Genomic DNA, 23,502 nt, shown 5'->3' with positions numbered 1-23,502 from the left:
TATCTCTGGTTGTGTAGTCCATTATTCTTGTTGTTTGGGAACCTGAAAACCTTTTATGGTAGTTACAGCTTTATGTTTTTGTAACACATGCTTTTCAGTTCTTATGCTTTGCTTCATGTGAATTTCTTAATGTTGTAATATTTCCATTCTTTTACAGGATATTCTATTTGATGCTAAAACACAGAAAGTGAAGAAGTTTGTTCTACACACAAACTATCCTGGACATTACAATTTTAACATGTAAGTGAATTAATGATAGTTATTGTGACTTGGAATTAAACAGAGCTCTTGTGAAAGAACAATCGTAATTTATCATCGCCATTTCTTCTTTTGCTCCTCCACTTCCTCTCCTCTCTTTCCTTTCCTTTTTCTTGATTACTATTACTATATTTTAGACAGTCGTTTTTTGATTAGAGATCGAAAGGATATCTGGCAAGGAAGGCTCACCAAATTATAATGGATTTTCACAACGATTTTTCACTGATATTCATTCATTTATTATATTCCATAGATCTTACATGAGCAATGAAGCATTAAGATGTGAAACAAGTCACCATTTTACAATATTACAATTACAATATCTTTGCATTAAAAAAAGAGGACACTTTGAGTACCTAATGTAGAAATTTAAAAGGCATGATGGGACCGATAAGCTAATTTGTTATTAGTGACAATCAAAATTTATTTCATGTGCCATCTATGCTTATCCTTATTTAACAACTATATTGGTTTTACAATATTTTGTTACATAATATATTAATTGAACGTTTTCGGCTCAATAGAGCCATCATCAGGAACATGTATGCCCATATGTATGATATAGGTAGACAGTATATTGCCGTACAAGTGAACTCAATTAATATTAAATAACATGCTTCTGTATGAAATCGATGATTATATGGCAATAATTACATTACGAATACAAAACGGCTAAATAGGCCATATTCAAATGTTAAAATTGATAATGTTAAAATACATAAAATGCTTTAAAATTATTATAATTGGAGGTAATAGTTGTCCAATTAGATGTCTATGTAGATCTCCATAATTTGGTGGTAGCTGGATGCGACAACTGTGGATGAAAAAAGTATCAGAATTAGAATGATGTACATTACCAGAACAAAGTGTACATACATCTCACAATGCTATTATTGCCATGATCTTAATAAATCACATAAATCTATTACAGAACATCTCGTGTAGAGATTATATATGTACATAAGCGCACGGAACAGTTGTCTATTAATTAGAAGTTTGAAATTTTTTTTTTATAAGACCGGATTTTAAAATAAGAGAAAAATGTAATTGACTATGTCTTGGGTTGAAACTGTATGAATTTAACCTACTATGATGAGTGTAGCGGATGTGTTCTTGTAGACACTGAGGACAGAAGGTGACTGTTTGGTGCGCTAGTGTACAGGAATTACGTAAACTATGTCACAGCTGATGGTGGAAGGGGGTGAGAATAGTGGTAGGTTGAAAAGCCATGACGTGTATTGTGTGCATTCAGATTAAATAACGGATTATATAAATTTGGAATATGCTCATTTAGAAGAGGAATACCTAATTTTAATGCCCGGGCTATATGAAAATCTTCTGCCGCAGTGATATGTGTACCAAAAAAAAAAAATCAAACTGCTAATTAATAGACAACTGTTCCGTGCGCTTACGTACATATATAATCTCTACACGAGATGTTCTGTAATAGATTCATGTGATTTATTAAGATCATGGCAATAATAGCATTGTGAGATGTAGTATGTACACTTTGTTCTGGTAATGTACATCATTCTAATTCTGATACTTTTTTCATCCACAGTTGTCGCATCCAGCTACCACCAAATTATGGAGATCTACATAGACATCTAATTGGACAACTATTACCTCCGATTATAATAATTTTAAAGCATTTTATGTATTTTAACATTATCAATTTTAACATTCGAATACGGCCTATTTAGCCGTTCTGTATTTATAATGTAATTATTGCCATATAATCATCGATTTCATACAGAAGCATGTTATTTAATTTTAATTGAGTTCACTTGTATGGCAATATACTGTGTACTTATATCATACATATGGGCATACATGTTCCTGATGATGGCTCTATTGAGCCGAAAACGTTCAATTGATATATTATGTAACAAAATATTGTAAAACCAATATAGTTGTTAAATAAGGATAAGCATAGATGGCACATGAAATAAATTTTGATTGTCACTAATACCTAATGTAGGTTAGTAAGTAACATGTTATTACAGTCTATTTGTAATAATTGTTATCTGTATGATGTCATGTTTGCAAATGAAACCTGTTTACAATAATTATGTATTTTGTCAACTGATTTATGGTTCATTCTGTGCATGAAGTTTCTTACAACTTCGTTACAGAAAACATAGTTTATAAATTGTACAGTTTTATTATACTTTCTGGCCAGTGAAGGTTAAATAGTATCAAACTAATTTTTTGTGTAGGTACCATCGTTGTGAATTCCACTTGGCAGTTCCTCCAGATGCTGGACAGCTCATTGATGTCACTCCTCCTGGACCTATTGTGGTGAGATTCTTGTTACTTACTTACAAATTGCTTTAAGGAACCCGGAGGTTCATTGCCGCCCTCATATAAGCCGCCTCTGTCCCTATCCCGAACAAGATTAATCCAGTCTCTACCATCATATCCCATCTCCCTAAAAATCCATTTTTATATTATCCTCCCATCTACGTCTTGGCTTCCCCAAAGGTCCTTTTTCCTCCAGCCTTCAAACTAACACTCTATATGAATTTCTAGATTTGCCCATGTGCGTGCAGTTCTATGTAACTTTCTCCATTCTCCTGTAACTTCATCCCTCTTAGCCCCAAATATTTTTCTAAGCACCTTATTCTCGAATATCCTTAAGCTCTGTTCCTCTCTCAAAGTGAGAGTCCAAGTTTCACAACCATACAGAACAACCGGTAATATAATTGTTTTATAAATTCTAACTTTCAGATTTTTTGAGAGCAGACTGGATGACAAAAGCTTCTCAACCGAATAATAACAGGCATTTCCCATATTCTGCTTTGAATTTCCTCCCAAGTGTCATCTGTATTTGAAGAGTCCACTGCAAGAATGATGGATGTCACTTTCTTGTCAAAAATGAACATAGCATAGCTTAAGACATATAGAATGTACATACAGAGTTATATGGCATTAACACTGATAGTCCTTGTCCAGTAATGATTGGAAAATCACAGTTAAGCTTTGAGTGCTAAGCATTTCAAACTTTCAATTGCTTCTTCTGCAAAATGTATTCCAAATGACATCCATCATTCTTGCAGTGGACTATTTATTTGTTACTGTTGCTCCAAGATATTTGAACTTTTTTCACCTTTTGAAAGGATGAATTTCCAATTTTTATATTTCAATTTCGTACTATGCTCTGGTCACGAGACATAATCATATACTTTGTGTTTTCGAGATTTACTTCAAGTAAAATTCCCGTGTTTTCCTAATCATTTGTGGATTTTCTCCTAACATATTCACATCATCCACATAGACAAGAAGCTGATGTAACCCATTCAATTCTAAACCCTGTCTGTTACGCTGGACTTTTCCAATGGCATATTCTAGAGCAAAGTTAAAAGGTAAAGATGATAGTGCGTCTCCTTGCTTTAGCCCGCAGTGAATTGGAAAAGCATCAGATAGAAACTGGGCTATACAGACTCTACTGTAAGTTGCACTGAGACACATTTTAATAATTAATCGAACTAGTTTCTTGAGAATACCAAATTCAATAAGAATATCATATAAAACTTCTCTCTTAACCGAGTTATATGCCTTTTTGAAATCTATGAATAACTGATGTACTGTACCCTTATACTCCCAATTTTTCTCCAGTATCTGTCGAATACAAAAAATCTTACCAATAGTCGACCTATCATGCCTAAAATCACACTGATGATCCCCAATAATCTCACAAAGACATCTGTTTACAGAAATAACCACAAAGGCCCTGAAATTAAAATACATGAATATGTCGAGGCAGAGCATTCCAGAGAAGTTTAATTATAGCCCAGATCACATATTAATAGATTAATAAACCTTATAGGCTTTGAAGGCAACAACTTTTATCAATTCCACTATGCTGCCATCTAGTGATTGCAGAAGAAATCACGTTATAACTCTTACTTGAACTGCATGGAGCAACTGTACTTCTATCTAGCGGTCATTCCCAATGGACAGTGGCAATCCTGGTGGTTGTTCTCTTCTACATGTTACCACTATTAACATGTGGATGGCCAATTTGTTACATATGTGATAAGGGGTTTTAGGTATAATATAAATGTAATGAAGTGATAACAACAATTTAATTGAAATATAACAACAATTGACTTGGTTGTGAAGTAGATTAATAACTATATAATTAATTGAAATACAGATGATGATGCAGAATTTTCAGAGACTCCTTTAAAATGTTGACAAGAATATGCATTAGAGTCTTAAATATAATTTTCAGCTCTCTAAGAATGTGAATTTAACTTGGTTTTTAAGTAAACTCATATTTCTCAAGCTTTCTATTTATCTCTTACAACTAACCTGAAAATTTACTGCTTTACCAAAGTTTGTTATTCAAATAAGTGTCTTGTCTTGAATCAGATCTCAGCGTACACCAAATGGGACGCCATTTCGGAACAATTGAAACCAAGTGAAAGACCAGTAGTGCTGAACCGAGCTAGTTCAACCAACACCACAAATCCCTTCGGTTCAACTTTCTGCTATGGCTACCAGGATATAATATTTGAGGTGAGTATGCTGATACACATTTATGATGATGACTAAGTGAGCAGTGAAATTAGTAACTGATATCTAGGTGGCGATGTTTTATGCTCTAATTTGTATCCTTTGTCGTAAAAAATGGTCTGGATGAAAATCTTCTTCAACAAACATATTATGGTTGTATGGCCAGATAGCAGAACCACTGATTTTATTTCTTCAAGTGCTTTCTTGATGGCTTCTTCAGACCATTTGGCTTGCTCCGTCTTCCTCTTGAAAAATTAAACGATCTGAAAACACATTACGACCTTTTTAAGTAAAAATTAAGATCACTGTTGCTGATTTCTAATTTAATTAGTGTGACTTAATGCCCCCATTATTTAAAATGATCTAACATGCTTTATTGCAATAGACAAATACATACAAAAATACAGCTGACACTTATATAGTCAAATAAAGGTGGCAGGGCAAAGCGGATAAGTTATCCACTTTGCCCGCAAACACCATTTCGCTCTTCATTTAACATTATACAAACATAAACGTCATAATCTTCTTCGTAAATACGGCACTTTAGAAGTAATCGTATCGCCTATATATTACTATCACATAACATAGAGTTTCTGCAGTATTGTATGTTGTACATATGTTTCTCTTACCTTGAAATATTTTAAGAAAACAGTTAACTTTCTCCAAACGCACGCTGACTTATTCTCTCACTAGCTAGAATGACGGCAAGTCACTTCCAGCAGCAAAATCTGGTTGGGATTCTTCCAGTAGCGAGCGGCTGGTGGTCAAAATAATGAGTGTGCTACAATCTCTATATCGGCCTATTGTATAAACTTATATGTATTTATCTTAATTTGAGGCTCGCCTAGTGACGAAATATGAAATCCATACGACGTTCCTTCCTACTGCAGAACTTGTCAGTTACCCTGGTGTTAAACCCCTCCATCTTGGACATCATACTATTTTCTATTGACAGTATTGCAAGAGCAGTGAGGCGATCCTGAGACATAATGTTCCTTAAAAACGTTTTTATGTGTTTTAAGCAAGAAAAACTTCTTTCTGGCTCAGCAGTGGTCATTGGTGTTGTAACAAAAATATTTAACAACTTCGCTACTTCACAGAATGGATCCTGTGAATTGTTGGAGGCTATGTTATGTATTGTAACAATTGAACAGCCATCTATATTTCGGAAGTCTGGTCTTCCATATAGAACCCCAAGTTGTGTCTTTAACACTCTTTTGTTCAGTACAGTATAGCTGTTGACAGCAACTTCAAGTTCGCGTTCAGGAAAATTATGCGAAAAATTGCCAAAAAATTTGCTGTTTAACAATTTTGTTGCGTCTAGGTAGCTTAAAGACTGGAAACAATGAGTAACTTCCTGAATTATACCGTCACATACTTCCTTGGCTTCAATTTTCTGGGATTCCATTCTCCGTCGCTTGCTGACTGATTCAGGAGGAACCTCAAAAAACAGGTAGATGGCAGCAGCAGTCAGACACTTGAAGTACTAAATACATTGTACATAGTTCCGAGTTCCTCCACAAACAAGCATTCTTTCGTTACGCTTTAGTTATGCAATCTCCAAGCTGTGTTGTGCTGAAGCTGACTACAGCACTTTCCCGCATAAAAACAGCCAATCAGAGCAGTGATTTCAGCTTCGCACATGCGTATTAATTGTCTACATTCTCATGTAGAGTTTTGAGTAGCACAACGAACCCCTTGAGGCACCGAAGAGCGAAGACTAAACACTTTATAACGCGTCATGAACATAACCACGGGAAATTGTCAAATGACAGATCAAATACTGTGGTGGTATTGCAAATACATTATTTGAGCAAAAATTATCAATTATTTATTTATTTATTCTGGTGTAGTTAAGGCCATCAGGCCTTCTCTTCCACAACACCAGAAATACAAATACAATAATAGAAATAAACAGAAAAAAATACACTATATACAAAATAAAGCTACACAAAAAATAAAGAGAGAGAGAAAAAGCACTATAAACAAAGTAAAGCCACACAAAAATATACACAGGTTGCAGTCACACAAACTTTAAATGAGTGATTAAGTATCATAATTAATTGTATCCTAACTAATTAACTAACATAAACAAGAAACTTGCAATTTTAATATAGATTAAAAAAAAAGAAAAAGAAAAAAAAACACAAATCAATACTTCTAGCAATACCTAAAAACATTAACTAAGACAAAATTTTCCAATTTAATTTTGAATTGTGATAAAGTCCGGCAGTCCCTGACGTAATTAGGTAACGAATTCCAGAGGCGAGGTATTTCTACAGTATAGGAAGATGAGTGTAAAGACGTTCTATGATGAGGGATAGAAAGAAGTGCTTGATGTCGGTTTCGAAGAGTTGCAAGAAATTGAAAGCGCCATAACAGATAATTCGGAGTAGAAGTATGCATGATTCTAAACAGAAGAGACAGTGGATGTATTGTTCTTCGTTCTCCAGCAAAAAAGGAAGACCAAAAGAAAAGCAGTTGGATAATCCGCAGATCGGTTAATAGGGTGATGGATAAACAGGGCTCTACTGTAGTTTCAAAAGACAGCGTCTTTCAAAAGAGCTCAAAACTGAGTATGATTAGAAATAATTTAGGCTTTGAACCAAACTTCCAACCATAGTTACAAGACAGCGACTTTAGCAAAGAGCTTGTGTAATTTTGTTGTGTCTGTTCTCAGGTAATGCCCAATAACTACATAGCATCTGTGACATTGTACGCTGGCGAACGTTCCAGTCCAGATGTATGACGATGGCTTTCTGCCACCTACCTCGTGCTGCAAGGAAGGTACTGGCAATTCTGACGACTTAACAAACCAATAGAAAAATGAACATCTCCTCAACAAACAAAGCCTGCAGTGAACCACGCTAATGTCATGATTACAGTCTACAGTAAGGTTGTCTGTAAATTGTGCTGCGTATTAGTTCTCTACATCTGTTAGTAAGACATCGAAGGACTAGTTTAAGTTGATAAATTCGGGCACTTCTTGGCACGAACGTGACCCTCAAATCCATACGAAGGACTGCTAGAATTTTGTATCGGAATATTTCTGTTTCTGTGATGGTTAGCAATGGCACACCGCTCGGGTGGCATCTTTTATAGACAACCTCTTGAAGATGAAAGAGCTGTCTCATCTGGAATAATTCAAGGCTTTCATATTTACCGCACTCCTGTACTGCAAGTGCAGCAGAGAAAGTTGTTGGAATTTTCCTACAAAAAATGAAAGTACGAAAAAAAAAGTTAAAGAAATAAAAATCCCTAAAAAAAAGACTGAAGCAGTTATGCTTGCTAGAAGCATTGGGAACATGTAAGATGGGTTTACGTGTAACTTTATATACGAGAAGAGCTCTGAAAAAGATTTGTTTTCCTCTGAAAGGGAATTTTAAAAGAGCAGTACAATATTGGCTTGCATATATAAACAGAAAACTATAGTACACGGCGAACATATGCATTTCCTGTGCTGGCCGCATATCCACTACCTTGCATGTTGATCCTATAGAAACGTGGCCCTTGTACAGTATGGGTTCCACCAGATCACACATCTTTCCCATGAAGTGCAGGAAGTCATTTTATTAGGGATTGTTGGATATCGCTGCTGTTGCAAGGGCTTCTACTACAAGAAGTAGCAAATGAAACTCGTAAGACTGGTTTGCAGATTACAAAAGTGAATGAAATACAGTAAGCAGTAGTAGAGTTATTATTTATTGCTATAATTATTATAATAATATTAATATTATATAGTGTCCTGTTTGAAACACAAACAGTTTTATGATTTAAAAAAAAAACAGTGAGCGTTACTGTAAATTTGAACAGTAATGAAGATTGTAACGTGTAGGCGATTGCGTGAAGTTACAAAATTTAAAAGATGTTAATATTCTTTATTTGTACGATGTCCCTTTTATTTAATAATGATCAAGTCTTAATAACAATCGTATTAATTATTAATCATCATCACTAAATATATTACGCCTTACAATGTACGTATGTGGTTGTAAAGTAGCTGAGAAAAATAATAATATCAGGGACTTACTTCTTTCCTGTCATAAAGTGTGAAACTTTTAATATGTGCAAGATATTTGTTTCCAAAATGCATTTTACACATTATAATAGTGAATGAATTAAAACAAAGCACCTTGAATTTTCTGCAGTTGTGTGAAAATGGCATTTAAATCAGTGCTTTGTTTGCAATGCAAGCTGGTGATCATTGTTGTTGGAATCTTCTTTCACATTTGAAGATCATTTGATTTTGGAAATAAATATCTGATCTAATTTTACTTAATATTAATGTAACAAATGTTTGCTGTGGTTTGACCCCTTTGGAGCATATTTGCCTGGAGGCTTATTATATTGTGTCTATTTAGACTTTTGAAGCTATCATTTTAATGGAGTTACATTCAGAACTGCCAGTTATTGAAGTATTAATTTTATTTCACGTTATGTCACTATTAGAGATGGAAGAAATTTAATTGTTTTAATAATGCAAGTCGATACCGAGAAAGAAATTAATTCAGTGAGTTGAATCATTTTAATTCATTATAAAGGATGTTACAATTCAGCATTGATTTTACTTAAGTGTTGTTGATAGTGATGATGTTGTTGATCATAATCTAGTTTAAGGGTTGAATTAATTTTTTATTTTATTGGGTTATTTTATGACGCTGTATCAACATCTAGGTTATTTAGCGTCTGAATGATATGAAGGTGATAATGGCGGTGAAATGAGTCTGGGGTCCAGCACCGAAAGTTACCCAGCATTTGCTCGTATTGGGTTGAGGGAAAATCTGGAAAAAAACCTCAACCAGATAACTTGCCCCGACCGGGATTCGAACCTGGGCCACCTGGTTTCGCGCCAGACGCGCTGACCGTTACTCCACAGGTGTGAACTTTAAGGGTTGAATCCTTTGGTTCATTCTGCCCTCACTTTCATGAGAATTTCATAGCCAACACTACACATCAACAAAATATAGTTAGATCATTGGAGATGTACCAGCATTATGTTAGTCCCCTGTCGAAAACAACACAGGACCAGTGCTTTTCTTCTGGAGGAAAAGGTGAAACTTTATGTAGAATATACAGCGTGGACGTGAAGTAACCTTACAGATTTTCAAAGTGAATAGCTCATGTTGTATGAAATAAAAGTGTGTTACCATATAGATGGAAAGTTAATAGTTTTCTCAGAAAAAAATGTTTCCTTCCAAATATTTAGCATACTCTTATTTGGTAACTATTGCGAATAGGATCGTGATTTTTGTCCATATCGATAGAAAATCTAATGAAGAATAATTTATTCCTCTGGCGTATTTCCATAGCATAGACGGTTTTCGTGTAAATTTAATTTAAAACCTACCAAAGGTACGGTCACACGTCGCTACTTTTGCTGCGGAACTTTTGTACTGCAGCTGCAAAAGTTGCGTGTCGTGTTCACACGTAAGCCAAAAGTAGCGCGCTGCACGCTACTTTTCGTGCTGCGCAACCCGAGTGCTGCAAAAGTTGCAACTGGAGGTTGCGAGTCTGTTCACACACAAGGCGCTACTTTTGCAGCCGCAGTCATGCTGCAGGTTCCCATCTCCGTGTTGACTTCTCAATATACATTTTGTGGTTATGTTCGCATTATTATGAAACTCATGCGAAAGCTTACTTATCTATTATTTGCTTTTCTGTCCTAACTAGTATTCAGAAATTGGCATTATTTTTACTATAAAGCTTTTGAAAACGCCTACATACTTAAATGATAACCAACAGCATATTCACATAATCAATGTTGGCAATCCTCCTGTTTGAAACTACGCAAAATTAAAAAAGTGAATTATATCGTCAGCAAATATTCATATTCTCTTTGCAACAGTGAGTGCTGCCGTGCAAAAATGTATAACAGTAACCGTGTTAATTTTGGCTTGTGTTTATTTGACAAGGCAACAACGAGTGTGGGTCTAACGTTATTTTTAACGGTTATTTTTCTTTCAGTTTTCATTGCGACATTGTAGCTAGCTGAATATTTCATATCGCAACATATCAGTACAACCAAACACAAAAATGCACTTTCCAAGGCTACTGGGAAGAAGATTTCTTTGCTTCCAAAAGTAATTGCAACATCGAGTCGAAAATCTCAATTTGCATTCGACTTATGTAAAGCTTTTCATGCTGCCGAAATCCCTTTGTGGAAAGTGCAAGGTTGTGGGTCTAGTGCAAGGTTTTTGTAATTGCTTTTTATTGCGTATTTTAGCTATTTATGATGCCTTTTTGCCTGCCTTTTTTAATGATTCATAATGCCTAAACTTCCAGTCTCTGGTCATACAGCACGTAATTATTGTACTTGAAAAAATAAACTTTCGATATTTACAAATTTTATTTCTCGGATCCACTAGAAAACTATGTTATAATACTGCAATAATGATACACTTTAAAAAAAAGTAAACTCATTCAACAGTGAAAGAAAAACAAAAAAAAAAAAACTTTATATCTTGTGAAAGAGACTACAGGCAATGCTTTTAGTATGTTTACTATGACAAGAGACTAGCAACTAACTTTTGAACAATCGAACTCTCAGCTGAGCTGTCAATCATCTGGCCACTGTAGAAAAGTCGAAACACGGCTATGACAAATGCCATCTAGGGTTTACTTTGACATGCCTTACCTAGGGAGACAGATCTTAGTTCGTTGACGTCTTACGAGACGAAAGACCAGTGTGTTAGCGGTGTTGTCGGACTGCTGAAACTTCCAACTTAATTTTCTAATTAATCATGCATTTAATCACAAAATGTAATATAGGTTTTCTATTCATTTCAGTGTACCCTATCGTCTCTTTCAGTCTGCAGGGTTATTTCACTTCAATCCTGTATATAGCAGATGGGGAGAAGATACTTGTATTGTATTGTATTTATTAACATTCCATGGTATTCATACATGCCTACAGCTAAAATATGGAACAAGTCAAAAAACTTAATACTATTATAAAATCTTAATTTATAGTCACAGTCTAGATCAAAATAATATATACAGATGAGATTTACAATATAGTCTACTAGTACAACACAAAGTTTTAGTATTAATTTCATGAAGTGTTATTGAATATCATGAATTCTCCTACAGGATAGAAGGCGTGAGAGATTAGTTACTTCTTTAATTTGGCCCTAAATAATTTTATGTTTTGAGTTTCATTTTTTATATCGATAGGGAGGCTATTAAAAATTTTTACTGCCATATAATGCACTCCTTTTTGATAGCACGATAGACTTGCCGATGGAGTATGAAAGTCATTTTTGACGTGTATTTATGCTGTGAACTGTTGAATTAGTTACAAAGTTTTCACGATTACATACGAGGAAGATTATTAATGAAAAGATATACTGACAAGCCATGGGCATTATTTGTAGTTTTTTTAAAATAGTCCTACACGATTCCCTAGATTTGGCACCTACTATTATTCTAATTACTCTTTTTTGTAATAGAAATATATTGTTACTATCTGTGGAATTTCCCCAGAATATTATTCCAAAACTCATTACCGAGTGGAAGTATGCAAAGTATATTGTTTTTAAGGTATTGATATTTACTATCTTTTGCATAGCTCTAATAGCAAAACAAGCTGAATTTAATTTGGGGGTAATTTCTTTAATATGAAAATCGTTGATATAGACTAAGAATCGAACTCGCTTTCTTCTACACAACATGCAGAAGTCTTAGCGCCTGAGCTATTGAAATGACACTATACTGTCCAGCACACAGAATTTTGTCATTTTTAACCTCCTTTTCGTCCAACATGAAAACTTTCTAGACCTAAGCGAAATTCAAAGAAAAATTATGTTAAAAACATAATTATTACCACATTTCTCGGTTGCATGATTAAAAATGCAACAGAAAGGTGTCTGCACGCCATTCCGCCAGAAAAAAGCACTGCACAGGACAAACATAAAACAAAAAGAGACGTACGTAGCATCTCTTCTCTGCCAGAACTCGAAGACAGGTCCTTTCGATCTGTAGCCAGATATAATACCACTTGGACTATATGGAAACCATAGTTATGTATGTTGATTAATCGGAATTATCAGGAACTGTATCTTTCTTCAAACATGTTTCGCAAAGTATGACTTGGGGCCTTCCCGGTGTTTGATGTAGAATAACTCTTCTCGGGTTCTCAGCCAGGTGAGTTGAAGTTCATTCCCTGAAGAAGATGGCAGAGCTAGCTGTCGAAAGCTTGGAAGCAAATCTCCAACTCACCTAGCTGAGAACCCGAGAAGAGTTATTCTATGTTTCGCAAAATTCGTTTTTTCTCGCCTGGCCTGCAAGGACTTAAATTCAGGACAGATCAGAGTGATTTCAGTGTCTGGTAAAAGATAAATTTACAGGAATTAAAAAACAAACACACACACACAGCACAGTGTGTTCGGAAAATCTGTCCAAGAGTAGCACTGTAGGATAGGGAATACAATACCGATTAATTTAAATATTAGGAAAATATTTGGGGCTAAGAGGGATGAAGTTACAGGAGAATGGAGAAAGTTACACAACACAGAACTGCACGCATTGTATTCTTCACCTGACATAATTAGGAACACTAAATCCAGACGTTTGAGATGGGCAGGGCATGTAGCACGTATGGGCGAATCCAGAAATGCATAAATAGAGTGTTAGTTGGGAGGCCGGAGGGAAAAAGACCTTTAGGGAGACCGAGACGTAGATGGGAGGATAATATTAAAATGGATTTGAGGGAGGTGGGATATGATGATAGAGACTGGATTAATTTTGCTCAGGATAGAGACCAATGGCGGGCTTATGTGAGGGCGGCATGAACCTGCGGGTTCCTTAAAAGCCAGTAAGTAAGTATAGGAATCCTACTTAACAGTCACCCATTACAGAGTTATCGTGGTTAGTGTCTGTCTTTCAAGTGGAGCACATTGTCGAAATACTGTACGTAAAGAAATGTTATTACATGCTATTGCTTTGTCCAGAGGCATATGCAAGGGGGTGGGGTTACCGGGTTTGAACCCTCCTTGAACCATATATATTTAGATTTGAATATTTTTTTTATCCATAATCGTTTTCCCTTCCCTAATTTTTCACTATCAGAGTAACAAAATCTACATCGACATAAGGCATAGTGTTCCTATCTCTCCTACAATATAATGCCTATACTTGGTGCTGTAGCACGTTCGAATTATAACAATGCTATCTTTATTATAGAGAGACCTACCGCCTAGTATCGACCTTGTAATAAAATGAAGCTGACATAATATGAAATTTAACTTGTTGTGAAACACATTTAAATTGTTAAATATTGTGCATTGTCGATTTTAAACTCATTTTAAGAGCGGTATTCACCCGTTCGTTACTTTGAGTTCCAGCTTTATTGTGAAATGTTCGTTTAATGTTTTGTGCATTTGACTAACTTATTCATATTTTTAATAATAATTACAACATACAATATTTAAAATACCGATAATGTAAATATTGTAAATAATTTTAATAATGCCCCCCCCCCCTCCCGGACAAAATTCTGCATACGCCACTGGCTTTGTGAATTGCACTGTGCAGAATATCTTCGAGCATAGTTTTGTTTAATTATTAATTGGAATATGTCGTGTAGTTTAGAAATTATAGTAGCAACAAAACTGGCCTGAAAACGTGTTGATCGACTTTCTGGAATGGCACACCTATAGTCCCATCACTCTAATTTCCGGCAGCCAATCGCGTTGCAGGTCGGCTACATTTAAATGTGTGCTTCTTGTGATTCGCTTATGAAGACGTTATTCCTTTGTTAAGGCTCGATAAATACTTAATATAATTGCCCGCCATTTTCGCTCTTTCGTTGGCGTTCGCAGAAAGCACACGAAGACGTTATTTTCCGCACAATTATTTGCTGAATTACAATGCGTTTGATTTATTATCATAGGAGCTACGACATTATAATGTTTTAACGGTGTGGCAAATAGATTCCTCGTATTGTAGCTCGGCAACGAAAGAACAAAAATGGCGAACGATGCTACCTACTTAGACTTTATAGAGTCTTCACTTCTAAGACGTAAGCAAAGAGGAGGAGTCACGCCGGGAGTAACAGCGTTGCGACTATAGTACTGGACAGAACTAATAGAAGTATTCACGTCAAAAGGTATCGTACTCTTTGGAATTGTTACAAATTGCTGAATCACGTGACTAGATGATGACTCAGTAATAGGAAAAGTTGGATATTGAAGTCAATACGAAATAGCAGCTAAATCTTGCCTAGAGCATCTCATTGAGATACAGTTTCTTTTATAAGCTGTGAATCTAGTACGTGTCCTACCAATTTTACATTACATCCAAAGAAAGTCATACTAAGGATTTTTATGGCCCTTGAAAATTTCACTGTTCCCTTGGCTATGTTTGAATCCGCGAATGAAAAGCACAGTAACGATTGAATCACAAGTCGATATAGTCATGGAAGTTGAAATCACCGCTTTCGTTATCTGAGTCAACTCACTGAATAATTTTTGCTTTGCTAACCATCTCTAATCACAATGATCAGTTTCGATAAATTCTTGGGGTTTCCATTTTTCAATGTTTCAATTGGTGGTACATATTTGTGCAATATGGGAAGCTTTTAGATTCATTAAAACTTTTTAAGACGTGTACATATATATAAAAAGTGCCAGCCAGTTACATCATGAGAAATCTGTGTTATAAATATTTGAAAATAGGTTAGTAAAATGATTCCATGATTGCAGTGCTGACATTGAAGTGGCTTAATTATGATTTCCTTTGTCCCCTGGAAACACAGAGAATGGAAACCCGCACAGAAATAAGAAAACATATATATACATATACTTTTGTGTTAAAGGGACCATTTTGCTAATAATCAACAATAACGTTGGTGGGAAGGGTTTTAAGTGAAACAGGCAACAATTTAATGCAAAGCTCCAACTATCATTCTTTATGCCATATTTGTTTGAAGAAACACATAGGCTGTAATATTCATCTGCTCTGTGTGGAATCAGGGTTTAGACTCCAGATTACTGTACTGAAATGACGTCACATGCTGGTATCTTGCAGTAGAGTAGCATGTACCAATAAGAAACTCGAATGACAGGACAGATTATTTCAGTGTGTCTTTTCAGTACCTCAAGTTTGCTGCATGCTACGAAAGGTTGCCTTTAGTGTCTGGGACAAAAGACTGTCCAGCTAGATTTGTCAGTAGGTTAAATTACTCCTAGGATAATTTGGAGTCTACTGTTTCTATGCATATGAGAATTTCTCAGACTTTAATGTGTGGATCTCAATAGTTAGTTTAAATATACTGTAAATAGAACTTATTATTATTCATTTTTAAAATCGTCACAGTTTTGAGAGGGGAGGGGGGGGGTGGTTGTACGTAATAGGGATATCTTATGCGAAGTTTTACCGCTAGATGGCAGGAGCGTTCCATGCGGTGCAACATGTTGTAGGGCTATGTTATGTCATATGCTACAGTTGATTACGTTTTCCCGCTTGTTGGTTTTCTGTGTGTGTCAAAATTATATTTACAATTATTTTGTATAACCTAGTATAATTTAATATAATTCAATATTTTCTTACCTCATAATTTAATTTAATTTACAATCTATACTAATAATAAATCTGTAGCCGAAATTTTTCTGGTAATTTTCGATTTTCCAAAAATAATTGGTCCTAACATATATAATTAACCACCCTGAAACCGAAAATCGCTTTTTTGAAATTTTTGTTTGTATGTCTGTCTGTATGTTTGTTACCTTTTCACGCGATAATGGCTGAACGGATTTCGATGAAAATTGGAATATAAATTAAGTTCGTTGTAACTTAGATTTTAGGCTATATGGCATTCAAAATACATTATTTAAAAGAAGGGTTATAAGGGGGTCTGTATTAAATAAATCGAAATATCTCGCTTATTATTGATTTTTGTGAAAAATGTTACATAACAAAAGTTTCTTTAAAAATAATTTGCGATAAGTTTTATTCCTTGAAAAATTTTGATAGGACTGATATTTCATGAGATAAATGAGTTTTAAAATTAAAATAACTGCCATCTAAGGCCGTGTAATGAATTAAAACAAATGACTTCGTCTATAAGGGGCCTTGGACAGCAACAATCGAAAGCTATGAAAGATAGCCTACAGAGAATGTTTCTGTGTTTGTATGAAATAATATCGGAAGCTAAATTAACCGATTTGTATAATTAATTATTATTTCACAATTGGAAAGTGTAGTTTCTCTAGATGGACATAATGCTATACTGTTATTACAGTAACTTCTGATATAATATAATATAATATAATATAATATAATATAATATAATATAATATAATATAATATAATATAATATAATATAATATAATATAATATAATATAATATAATTTAAGTTATTTGAAGGGTTCAGAATCGTAGTGGGCCAAGCGCCATTTACTGAATACGTAGAAAACAAGGGTTAAAATTAAGTTATTACCATAATTCAATGGAAACCTATAACAAGTAAAATAAAATGTACACATTAAATCTAAATGATGTCAATAATCATTAAACTATGGTTGCATGTAATAAAAATTAAGAAACATGTTAAAGGAATTGTCATTGCACCAGTGTGTCTCTGGACCAAAATAATCACATTTTAATTATTTGGATGCAATTTAAATTAAGTAACATATTAAACGATTTATCCTTCTATCAAACACGAATGTTCCCGGGATCAAATGTCCTATTTTAATTATGTAGTTACTTTATATTTATTTTTAACGGGTGCAGCGGAGCGCATGGGTACGGCTAGTAAATAATAACGTAAACCTGTATAATATTGAGTGATTCCCCGAGATGGATGGGGAAATCTGCAGTATGCAGAATATAGATACGAGTAAATTGAATGTTCATGAACCTAAACGAGAACTTTGAGAACGAGGTGTACGAATAAAAAAATTGGAACTATGTCGAAGGTGAATATTGCCTTGTTTAATCATTAGTATTTAAGAACCGTACGCTAAAAACAGGATATGGAGCCACCAATATGGTTTTTTTTTATAGGGAAGGGACTATCGAGATTGAATTCCTTGTATTTTTTTTCTGTAGTTGCAGAAAGATCAAATGCAATTTTGAATAGGATGATATAATATGATCGCAGTAGTATCACGATTAGTCGTGCGTTTTGTAGGTTAAGGACATGCAGTTTTGAATACTATATAGGATGATTTTGAAAATTTGAAGTTAAAACATGGTTTTAATAATTAGGGTTACAGTACATTAAAAACAATATTCACGAAATTGATTTCACCAAATTTCACTACGGATCGTCCTGGATAATAAACATCCCAATTTATCGAGAGTTTACTGCAGGCATAAACTCCTACAACTACTACATATAATCTAAGCTAACATAGCTCGCTGTCGAGGTTGCATATGTCTTTATTAATTTTTCTTTTTCCTCTTCCAAAATGAAACTGTAATCAACAATTCCTTACCTACTTGAAGTAGTTACTTTTATTTAATAGCTAGCACTTTCGAGGCGCAATTTAATTACTTATATTTTTTAAGGTTTAAAGCATATATTCAGAATATTTCGGGACCTGATTGAAGACAAAAAGCTTTCCCTGGTTTTTACATATAGAAACATAACAAAAATTTGCCATTTTTAGTTGTTTTTAAGAGTATTTAATATATTAATACACTATATCATATATCATCCCATTAAAAATTGCATTTGATCTTTCTGCAACTACAGAAAAAATACAAGGAATTCAATCTCGATAGTCTCATCCCTATAAAAAATAACACATTGGTTGCTGCCTATCCTGCTTTTAGTGTACGGATCTTAAATACTAATTATTAAAGAGGGCAATATTCACTTTCGACATATTTCCTATTTTTTTATTCGTGCATATTGTTCTCAAAGTTCTCGTTTAGCTTCATGAACATTCAATTTACTCGTATCTATATTCTACATACTGCAGACTTCCCCACTCATCTCGTGGAATCGCTCAATATTATACAGGTTTACGTTATTATTTATTGTAAATTAAATTATGAGGTAAGGAAATATTGAATTATATTAAATTATACTAGGTTATACAAAATAATTGTAAATATAATTTTGACCGCACAGAAAACCAACAAGCAGGAAAACATAATCAACTGTAACATATGACAAAACATAGCCCTACAACATGTTGCGCCGCATGGAACGCTCCTGCCATCTGACGGTAAAACTTCGCATAAGATATCCCTATTGCGAACACCTGCCATGTTTTAAGTTAGCAGAAAGAAGATTGAATGCTTTTGAAACTAAACTAACCAAACAGAAAGAATGTGGTGGGGAATTTTTTTTTCCCTCCCTCATGATATAAAAAACCAAAACAGAACAAAAGATAGACTACGTTTTTAATAACTAGGCTAGAGAATAAGCATGTGACTATTCTAAAATGATGATGTGTATATACGTTTGATGAAGCATTGCCGTGATTCTTTGTGTGTTCATTTAAGCAGTAGAAGTGTATACTGTGCTATAGTTGACAGTAACCTTGGCAGTAGGAAAAAAAATGTGATCAGTGGACTTCGTTTTGAAGCCCACGTTACTTTGCTTTGAACACTATTAATTTTATACTGTCTTTCAGGTTGACTTTATTATAACGCCACATTTCTTGGCATTTGTTATCAGTGGAGCATGTCCTTCAACTAGAGTTAACCTGATAAAGAGTGTCTATAGACTGTCTCTGAGGCCATGATTATATATTGGCACTTGTATTAGGTATTGTTAAATGTGTATTACAGAACTGATGTCATCAGTGGAAGCTGTTCATGTTGCAATGGCTCGGTGTCGTTCAGAAAGTGGAACAAGTCAGGATATCTTTAGTATGTATATTTCAAATGAACTGTCCGGGCCTTTGCAATATGGACGTGTTGTGTGCAAAGTGTATGTTTCAGCAGATGAAAAGATGAGTTTTGGCTCGTGTCAAATTTTGTACGAATGACTGTTATTGTGAATTAAATATTCCCTTTGTCCCACATGTGTTCTGTATTCTTTGTAATGTTATATGAATAAGATCAGTTGGAGAGAAAGACAAGAGTTTGATGAAAGTGATGGTGGGTTACCATGGAAACGAAGATGACACTGCAGTTTCCTAGTTATTTAATCTCAGAATCGAGAGAGTAAAATAAAGCACTCCATTTTCTTTTTCTTTACTTTCTTATTATATAATAGTAATATGCGTTACAAGAGCGGTATGTTGAAGTTTTCATGTTCGAGGAAAAGTTTGAAAAAGCGAAACGTAGTTGAGCTTTTTTAATTTCCGAGAATTGAAAGAAAACATACCACTCGTGTATCGTACATTATTTTGTGCCAAGATCGTTTATTACATACCTGAAAGAGGAATTTCTAATTAGTTGCAATGAAATCTCCATCTTGGTTTCTGTTCAATGACGGCAAATTTGCAAAACAAAAATATCTATCTTCAACATTGTTGCTTTAAAATGTTTTCTGTGTTTACTATACTCCAGCAGGCCGTGATATACGTCTGTCTTTTTTTTCCCCCCAGTCTATGATGAGTCTGGAATCTTGTTGATTTTTTCACGGCTTCCTTAATGTTACTTGCATCACGAATGCAGTAACTTTAGTGGAGTTGTAGAGTTTACTTAATTTTTGCAAATATTTAAAAATAATAATTAACAGTGCAATTTAGGTGAAATTGCAGTGGTAAGTTTCCAATTTATAATTATTACTATATTGAACGTCTCTAAAAATAATATGTTAAAAGCCTAAAGCAGTAAAATCAATATGTCACTTAAGCGGTAAGAAGAGGGAAATTGTTATGTGTGTTAGGTTGGGAATACTGAATGTGGAATTTTAGACTTTCCGCAGATTGGTTTTGTGCGGAAACCAAGCAAATACGCACTATCTCGCACAAAAGTATAGAGACAAAGTATTGTATCGTTTCGGAATGTGTATGGTAAGACTTTCCTGTGTTAAATTTCAACGTACCTCGTTTACATGTTTCGACCTATTTATGGGTCATCTTCAGAACTGGTCATTGTTGATCTTGGCGGCACTTGTTCTGTTTCCTGTGAACACATAAACAAAATACACCAAAAGCTACACTACACATTAGAAACTGAAAACAACAAATCCATAAATTTTCTAGACATCACAATAACAAAAGTAGACAACGAACACACATTCAAAGTATACAGAAAAACAACAACAACAACAACACACATACACAACACATCCAACCACCCCACACAACACAAACAAGCTGCATTCCGAACAATGGTACACAGACTACTCAACATACCAATGAACCAACATGACTACAAAGAAGAGCTAAACACAATCAAATACATAGCACAAGAAAACGGATACAACCCCAACATAATAGACAACATAATACGTAAGACAAAACATAATTACAAAAAACATAGAAGAAGAAGAAGAAGAAGAAGAAGAAGAAGAAGAGGAAGAAGAGGAAGAAGAAGAAGAAGAAGAAGAAGAAGAAGAAGAAGAAAGTTAGCTTCCCTTATGAAAAGGTTGCCAGATTTGACAAAGCGTATTACATATAATTTGGAAACACACCTAAAAGGTAAAATGATATGCATTTGAAACAATGAGGGAATTGAATATAAAAAATGTCAGAAAAATTTACACCTAAGTAGCGTTTGTGCTCATTTACAGTTAAGAAAGGGGAAAAAAAATATCATCAAATAGGTTAGAATGATATGAATGCCATATACCGCGAGAAAAATAATGGTACGGATTTATTGGCATTGATATTTAAACCAATCAACAGCCATCGGTTAAGATAACTTGAAATTTGCATTATCACTCCCATACAAATGATTTCTCAATATCTGAACCGATTCTTTGAGGGCACTAATGGCTATTTCCTTCACAATGCTGTGTGTTAGCCCCAGGTTTTTACATTTGTTGGCAAAGAAACAACACAAACACAAAAAATACATCACACTAACATACGAAAACAAAAACACACACAAAATTGCAACCTCATTCAAGAAATTAAATTACAACATCGCATACAGAACAAAACAACACTCTACAAAAACATCTCAACACACAAATACAACCACACAGGCGTATACAAACTCAAATGTAACATCTGCAACAACTTCTACATAGGACAAACAGGCAGATCATTTCAAACACGTTACAAAGAACACATCACAGCCATAACAAAATTACAAAACACCTCCACATATGTAGAACACATTACAAATGCTAACCACACCCACAGAGACATCAACACAGACATGGAAATACTGCACATCCAACCAAAAAGCCAGAAACTCAACACACTAGAACAATATGAAATATACAGACACACGAAAACACACCCCAACGAAATTCTTAACACACAACTCAACTTCAAAACACACACACTCTCTGACTCTACACTATACCAAGGAACACACCCTCACAGGAAACAAAACAAGTGGCGCCAAGACCAACAACGACCAGTTCTGAAGATGACCCATAAATAGGTCGAAACATGTAAACGAGGTACGTTGAAATTTAACACAGGAAAGTCTTACCATACATATTCCGAAGTGATACAGTGTTAAAAGTTGTGTAATCAAGATGTATTGTATCATGATGATCATGGTTATGAAGTTATATATTTGAATTTTTTAATCATTATTGTTATGCTGATTAGTTATCTGTGCAAATCACATATTTTCTATTCTCTTAGATGAATTTTTTTTATGTATATAAATTTTAATTTTTGCATTTTTTAATTACTCCATTATATTTTCTTTAAAATGTATTCTAATATAGCATGGTTTAATATTGGTCTAGCAAAAAAAAAATTGAAACTTAAATACCTTATTTGCTAGTGTATAAGACATATCGACGTATAAGATGCACTCCCTTTATTTTAAGAAAACCACTTTATCACTTAATAAATTTACTGTAATTCAAACAGAAAGTAATAAACAACATACTTTCAAGTAATACAGTATCTAATCCAGTTGCGGCTGAAGCCATTTTGTCTGAGTAGTGCCAGGACATTGAAGTTAGAAATGAAAAGTAACAATAATGTTTTTTTTTTTTTATGATTTATTTTAGGGCGCATAACTGCTCTTTTTGCGACCACAGTATTCATATACAGAACAATACAAGACAAACAGTGATGATTACAAACAAGGTACACAATATATTACAATGTATCTAGAGGTAAAAAAATAAATAAATAAACAAAAAAATTAATAAACAGAGTATACGAACAGTATCATCATCATATCTGTCACGTATTAGACCCTACAGGATCTGTTACGGTCTCATGCCAGCGCTTGCGTGGTCTTCCCAATTTCCTCTTTCCGCTTGGTACATAAGTAAGAATCTGTTTAGGCCATCTAGTGCGATCCATCCTTTCGACATGTTTTTTCCACTGAAGTCGATATTGTTGAACAAAATTAACTATAGGATCCATTTTTAGTTCCTGCAGTATGTCCACATTTTTACGGTGTTCCAGCAAAGAGCATCCCGCTGTTCGTCTCATGAACCTCATTTCAGCTGTCGTCAGCCGTTGCTCATCAGCTTTTCTGATTGTCCATGCCTCGCTACCGTAGGTGAGGACTGGTCGAGCTAGTGTCTTATATACCTTTAGCCTTGTATGTTTCTGAACGAACAGTATAAATTTTACAATTAAATCATTATAAAAGGAAATTTCTTTAAAGAATTGAATTACTTGTAGAAGGACATCTGTATTGTTGAGTGCTGTAGATATATCATTTGG

The 23,502-nt window shown here is 34.4% G+C and overlaps 1 protein-coding gene across 1 annotated transcript in view; it reads left to right on the top strand.

The window, feature by feature from the left end:
- The window catches only part of LOC138695784 (PHAF1 protein CG7083), a 37,287-nt gene extending 27,717 nt beyond the window's left edge, over positions 1–9,570 (top strand). Inside the window, exons 8-11 of the mRNA XM_069819979.1 lie at positions 158–240; positions 2,478–2,559; positions 4,636–4,782; positions 7,460–9,570. Of these exons, the coding sequence (XP_069676080.1) occupies positions 158–240; positions 2,478–2,559; positions 4,636–4,782; positions 7,460–7,528 (381 nt within the window). The 3' untranslated portion in view covers positions 7,529–9,570. The remainder of the gene's footprint in view (positions 1–157; positions 241–2,477; positions 2,560–4,635; positions 4,783–7,459) is intronic.
- Positions 9,571–23,502: the final 13,932 nt, after the last annotated feature.

Source organism: Periplaneta americana, chromosome 3 (assembly GCF_040183065.1).
Source record: "Periplaneta americana isolate PAMFEO1 chromosome 3, P.americana_PAMFEO1_priV1, whole genome shotgun sequence".
Taxonomy (NCBI): Eukaryota; Metazoa; Arthropoda; class Insecta; order Blattodea; family Blattidae; genus Periplaneta; species Periplaneta americana.
Note: the sequence above shows the minus strand (reverse complement) of the source record. Positions and strands in the feature narration are given on the sequence as shown.